The 7,265-nt window shown below is 38.0% G+C and overlaps 1 protein-coding gene across 1 annotated transcript in view; it reads left to right on the plus strand.

The window, feature by feature from the left end:
• The first annotated feature begins 847 nt into the window (after positions 1–847).
• The window catches only part of LOC134203984 (cysteine dioxygenase 1-like), a 21,736-nt gene continuing 15,318 nt past the window's right edge, over positions 848–7,265 (plus strand). Inside the window, exon 1 of the mRNA XM_062678821.1 lies at positions 848–1,000. Within this exon, the coding sequence (XP_062534805.1) occupies positions 848–1,000 (153 nt within the window). The remainder of the gene's footprint in view (positions 1,001–7,265) is intronic.

A 7,265-nucleotide genomic window follows, 5' to 3' on the forward strand; every position in this document is an offset into this window, starting at 1 on the left:
ATTTACCAATATTTCCCCTGGGCAGATAGATATTTAGCTTTCAAACTAAAGTATAGTCGAGTTCATTTTATTGAGTGAGAAGCAAATTTAGAAAAAACTCCCAAGTGCTGAACACCTATATAAATATAACGATGTAATCAAGCTAATGCAGCACGCTATGAGATGTGGAGCGCATTGTCTACATCATATCCCAAGTAACAAAAGTTCCAAAAGTTCCTTCAAGGGTACGTTTTCGCTTAATCAGCGTCACTGAGCTGCTTAAGCGACCTCAAAGCAACTTTTGGTTATTAGATGCCTCCTGGCCTGGTCACTTTTTACCCAAAAGTTGGGCCAGAAGGCACATATTCAAGCGATACCATGAATCATACTAGCAGAACAATACCTACCACTCCTTTAGCGTGGTTCAAAATCCAGCAACAGGTAGAGTTTGGGATAGGTAAATGTCGGTCCATATATCTACGCCGGGGTCAACTGATCGATACCGACAGTTTCGAGTCACCGGACAGAACGATTTCTGAAACTTGGTGAAAGCGACGCATCAAGGTCCTAAGTCTCCTGCAACTGAAGGAGAATTCGCTACGATGATCAAGAAACACTGCAGAAAAGTTCTTGAATTGAGTCAACGGTATTTTGAAGAGCCGGCAACAAGGTGAAGGCGATGAAAGCGCTTGATATGCTTCTGTTTGCAGACAATTTTTGGGTGGTAAGATAAACCAAGACTGATTTGGAGGCGTTAAAACGAGCAGGACGAGTGGCGTTCACCGATCACCGCACGCGCCATCCCATCCACCCAGAGTGTCATCCACCATATGCCTGAGGAGAAAAAGGTCACCGATGTACAAGCACTATGACACCAGATTCAGCAGTTGCGAAGATCTTCGTGGAGCAAAACCTCAAAGTCTATCGCGCTCTGAGTGATGCTGATCGGGATTCAGTGGCCTGCGTCGTCCAGAAGACTGTCAGCTGTGCGACATCAAATTGTCGACGAGATGATCGCATTGTGAGCAGAAGTTGCATGGGACGCTCCATACCCAAGGATGTTATCGATCATTTAGTAATTTGCGTTCGATCATTTGGTCTGTCTCATTTGGAGTAACTGAAATTAAACTTAAGTGACATTTCAATAATTATCAAATAACCCTGCTCGCAAGACAAGATTACTGACAGTATCATTTGCATCGATGTCTTTGGGTTGCTGGGCAGCACCAGCCATTCTTATCACCGGGTTATTTGCAATTTTCGAACTGTCACTTTCAAGTTTAATTCTCAAATGAGACAGACCTAGTCTGTCTCATTTGGACAATTAAACTTAAAGTGACAGTTCGAAAATTAGCAAATCGGTCATATGAATGGCTGGTTACCAGCAATTCAATAAGACACGATGCAAATGATTCGATATCTGTCAAAGTAATCTTTCTGCGAGCAGGGTTATTGATAATTATAAATGCCACTTTAAGTTTAATTTCCTTAATTTTCCAAATGAGACAGACCTTAGTACACAGACAAACAGACATAACACATTGAACATTCACTCATCAAATTCATCGTCATTTAAACCACTAACGACATCTGTGATTTCAGTTAGTTGGGCAAATCAGAACCAGATGGCGGTAGTGAGCAAATGTCAAACTCGAGCAAATCCGCTGTGCGTCACTAGTAAACGATTGGCCAACTAGATTATTTAGATACCAGTAAATCAGTGAACGATGGAAATTTGACGAGTGTTATGTCTGTTTGTTCTATGTTATATTGAATAATCCATTCCAAAGCTGAATTTCAAAATGTGTTGTATGGTGGACTTCTAGTGGAAGGTTTTTCTACAACTCTCCTAATGGTCGTTGTTGAAATTCAACTAATAACGGAGTTATAGCTATAGTTCAGTAACTTAACTAAATGATAGCAAAATTCAATCATTTAGTCTGATTACTGCAACTAGCGCTATAACTCCGTTATTATTGAATTTCAACAACAAAAGCAAACTTACAACATACAACACATTTGAAATCACTTTAATGAAATAGTTAATGCAAACCATAGACAAATTACTAAATGATCGATAACATCCTTGCGCCATACCAATTAGAGCTGAATACATCGACAATGCGGCGTCGAATACATAGCTGGTAAAGGGTGAACTTTAGGTGAGAAACGTTCTCGCTTCCTGGGCATATTACATTGTTACAGTACAGTACTTGCACACAAGATATCTCATGCAATGGCAGAGATGTTCATAGCATCCAAGAGACAGTGGTTCTTGAATTTGTATCATCGTGAAAAAGGTTCCAGAACTACCACAACTAATACATTCGGAATAAACGTTATTTTATGTTTTTTCGTGCATTTATTTGGTAGGCGCACCCTGTGTCTAACCGCTACTGTGCCGTGATCTATGTGCTGCGTAATCTGAAAAGTTACGTATACGCCATTTCCAAAATGGTGTTAACGAGTAGTACTCATCAACTCTTAACAGAAAACGGAAATCATGCACGTTGTGATTTGACGTACATTTTCATTTCAGATTACGGCAGTGTGGTACTCTGCTGTACAGAGATCTAAGATGTTCATTATTCGTTATCGTTGTCTATGACTGCTATGACTAACAAATCTGAACTCCGATGATATAACTAGCTTTGAGCAAACGGCTTAAAAATCAGACGTGTTGCCGTAATGCGAATAAACGGCGTAATTTTTGATAGAAAATTATTTTGAGCCTTTTAGTGGAATGTCTTCACTTGCAATAAGACGAGTTTGTACAATCCCATTGAATTCCACCACTTGATTGTATCTTGACAGATACGTATTTCGACCTCAACAGTAAGGCCTCTTCAGTGTCTCGTACTTGACTCGACTTGAAGAAAATGACCGCAACACCTATTTATACTATGCGTAGCTATAATAATTTATCTAGGTACTTATCTAGGTACATTCATTGTACGACATTTCGCGGTTAACCATTTCGCGGTGTACCAGTTCGCGGTCTACCACTTCGCGTTTAGTATCTATCGCGGTATAACATTTCGCGGTTTATATTATTTGGCGGTATACCATTCCGCGGTTAGTACTATTTCCGTGAACTTTTCGCAGTTAACACTAATTCGCAGGTTTAATTTCACTAATGTTACAAATAGTTCAATAATGTGTTCTTTGCTTTGAAAAGCCTCAAAATTCACTTAGGTAATTAGCAAATGTTAAACGGCTAATTTCTTCGCCTATTGTTGAACGCACGTGCATTTCTTATGGGAGTTCAACAATAGGCGACAAATTAACCGTTCAACAATTGTCGATTTCCTAATCATTGTGTAATGAAATAATCATTGAGTTAACACCAGACCAGTATAAATTCAAATTCAAAAAAATATTGTGGGAAAACATATTTGCAAATGCGACTATTAAAGAAGGCAGAAACAACACACTTCGCCTTATACCGTACAAATGCGAACATTTAAAAAGGCAAAAACAACTTTCACATTCTACCGGGTAAATGCAAATATTTAAAAAGCAAAACATAACGTTTTTCTTTATACCAGGCAAATGAGAATATTTAAAAGAGGCGAAACAACAGATTTTGCCTTATACCGCAACTCAAACATTTGGAGAAAGCAAAACAACACAGTTTGCTAATACCGAAGCACAAATATTTAAAGGAGGCAAAACATCTATTTCCTTATACCGGGCAAATGCGAACATTTAATATGAAGAAAAAAAACATATTTTCGTATACCGGGCAAATGCGTACATTTAAAGAAGGCGCATGATATTTCGTCTAACACCGGCTAACATTTAAGGAAGATACATTTTGCCTTATGAATAATTTCCGTCTTCTGAGTTCTACCTAAATATCATACCTTTTTAAGCTATTAAGACAGCGAGCTTTATCATATGATATAGTGCATCTTTATGGCAAAGTTCACACATCTAATTATCATTTACAATAATGTATATGTCTTTTGAAAATAACATAAAATAATGCGTAAAAGAGAAACATGCTAGAAAAGGAAACACAATGAAAAAACGGCCATATAAAGAAGAGGAAATTAAGAGTTGGTGAAAAGAACTATGTATTAAAAGTACAAAAAAGTTAAAAGATAAGTTGCTTAAATACCGCCAAACGGAGCGCCGCGAAATTGTAAACCGCGAAATTATAATACCGCAAAAGGAATACCGCCAAATTGTAGAAACCAGAAACAGATTACAGATTGAGGTCGAAATACGTATCTGTCAAGATACAATCAAGTGCGATGCTGCTCTGTCTTTTGCGCGTTATTCAGTAAAGCTTGACTTCGCTAGCGTTTCAAAATTATGGAAGGACCACATTCCATTATGTGCTTTTCATATTTATTCAGGAGCTTACAACTGTTTCGATTAACAAAACAAAGTGCGATGATTAATTTGCAATTTGTATTGCTTCGCCATTGAAAAAGAGAAAACCCTCCGAAAAAATATGATCTGTTGCGAGTTGCGATAAATTCTGGAAACGACCACCATCATGGCGATCCGAAGGACTTGACAGTTTGCTTACCTGTTGATATTCGAAAAGATCTTTCCGCGACCCTCCATGAAATAAGCGTATGGATAGGTATCTGCAGTGTGTATCGGCATTTGGCCAACAGAGCGGCCGCATCAAACAGATATTGCCAGTCAATCCAGGTCCGAGCCTTTTCTTTTTTCGTTAATACGGGTCTTCATTCGATCCAATGTTTGCTCTTCTAGTTGAAGGGATTTCGAGTGGTTTCCCACCGTTCGTAGTAATGGAGGTACTTTTGAGTGCTTCACGAGCTGAAATGTAAAATATAAATAATTTAAAGTTAATTTGTTTTCCTCAGAACGTTGTTCATGACCTACCTGAGCATGTACGGATTCATGGGCAATATTTGGATTCTCCTTGTAGCGAGACATTCGTAATATTCCGATCCATGTGCCTTCCAATCACAAGGCACATCAACAGAAGTCATGCTTACAGTTAAAGCACTGCATGTGATTGCAACCCGTTCTTTTCGATGCAAATGTGACACTGGGACAGTCCTTCGTATGGGCACTAATATAATTGGCCGTTTCACTATCGTCGCACATTTGGTAAGCCATTTCCGGATTATATGACAATCTGTTGGCGCGTGATAGTCCGTCCCAGCGGAAACAGAAGGCAGACGTACAAACTTTACAGGTAGCTTTTTTGGACTGATGTCCGCACTGCGAATGATTATCTAGAAAAATAACCTTGTTGGTAAAACATTGGCAACAATATTAAAAGTCTTATGATATATGGGAAGCGTTTTTCACTATATTAAGTCCTGACTGAGGATGCAATGGCTATAGGGTAAAATAACATTGACCTCTCAACGATTTAATATTAGTAAACACTAAATGGTTTGCCGCGAAAAGATCAAACGCAAAATTGTTGTTCAAATGCATTATTGAAATACCTACACACATATCTTGCCATGGGCTGCATATGAAATTACTTTTGATATGAGTTTATTGAAATCGACATAAGCATGACACTATTAGGGACTGAGGGCTAGTAATGGATTCTTTGACGACTTAAGCAAGCATTCTAAATGTTGTAGCTCTCGAGCAAAGATATCATAATTTGTTTGTTGATATCATAATTTGTTTTCAAATATGAATCATCATGATTGATTACAAATTTTGTATGATCTAATCATAATCAGAGTTCCACAACATCAAAAATGTTACCTATCGATTTGCTCTTAAGCTTTGTTCGGTAGCTGATCCACTTAGTTTGTCGCACGAAATTAGACATTCTTTGCCGAAAAGTACATACAAAGGTGATTCAGGTTTTATTACACGGAGAATTAGTAAACTTTGAAGGAAAAAAATTGAAAATTATTTATTGGCATTTCGGATTAATTCTCAGACTTTTGTCTCAATACCACTCGTTATTTTTTGCACAGTAGAACGTTCAACTTGATCTGCCATTTTTCACCGCTTCTCCATATAAGATGGTTTTCTGATTGTTTTAGATTTCTTAAGTTTCCATTTGATAATTGTTAATATTTTTCGTTGGGACGAAAATTTGGGCATTTGGTAGGTTGATAGTTTTTTCAATAACGTTATTATCATTCAGTTCAAACCATTCCATTACATCCCGACTGTAATGGCAGCTTGATAGTCAGGCCAAAGCAACACCGGACAGTCGTGTGCAGGCTTGTAAAATGTCATCTGCATGTCATTTGACTAATTTGTTGATAACTTTCTTTAGAAGCAAAATTTCTTCCATAATTTTGAATGTACTCATAACCTTGAGTAGGGTTATATTTTGTCCAAGGGTACATTGCTCTAGATTATAACATCAAACTGGAGAGTGAAAACTCTCAAAATGTCTGTCATTTGACATAATGTCATTTGAATGACATTTTGCCTCCACGCCCCAGATTACATATTTACAGCAAAGTCTCGTTAGACAAAGTTGTAGGCCCATTTAACCGCTATAAGTTCGTCACAACATGAATTGATAGCTACCTTCTAGAAAAAGTTCTGGGAAAATTACAAACGAATGCAAATGACTTTACAACACTGGTCATGTGATTGAATGGATGAAAAATCGCTTCTGAAGACACTCCTCCTTATATTTGCCTATTTATGGTCGCTCCAGTGAGAATTTTAGTTTTCTTTCCACAACTGCAGATGCTTTGACATACTCATTTGTGGGAAATCTGCCCTCCATAGACATATTGAATTTTCCTGGGACATTCCCTTCCGTTTGGCAAGGTTAAACTTGAGTCCGGAATTGAAAGTCTATTTTAATATTAATTTCATCGCCCATCAAAAACATCAATTGTATTCGTCAGAACTTACTCGACCACATTCTTGCGCGATGTTTAGAAACTGGTTCTGTTTAGGGTCTTGTTGGGATGCTTACTGACATCATACGACTTGGAACCTTCGCGCCGACAGATTATTTGAGCTGTGCTAGCGCAGTGAATCTTTTCCCTAAATCGCGAGGAAATCCCAGAATTGTTTCGAGCTGCTCTGCGAACTTTCACTTGTAGTTTATGGTCGTATGTTCCATTTCTACGTTATTTTGTTCTCGCGATCCAGCAGTGTGTTTCCCGTTAACTTTTGACAGTTTTACAGTCAATTTCGGTAATTATTAGATACTTTGAAATCATTCCTCCTGACCATGTTGGTTCCAAAGTGAGTGTGCAAAATTAGTTCCATCTCTCGCGTTCAGTTTCGATAACTTTAGAACGTGAGCATCAATACCGATGAAACTTTCACCATAAAAGTTCTTGTATTACGTAACC

This window comes from Armigeres subalbatus, unplaced genomic scaffold, assembly GCF_024139115.2.
Source record: "Armigeres subalbatus isolate Guangzhou_Male unplaced genomic scaffold, GZ_Asu_2 Contig308, whole genome shotgun sequence".
In the NCBI taxonomy this organism is placed as follows: domain Eukaryota; kingdom Metazoa; phylum Arthropoda; class Insecta; order Diptera; family Culicidae; genus Armigeres; species Armigeres subalbatus.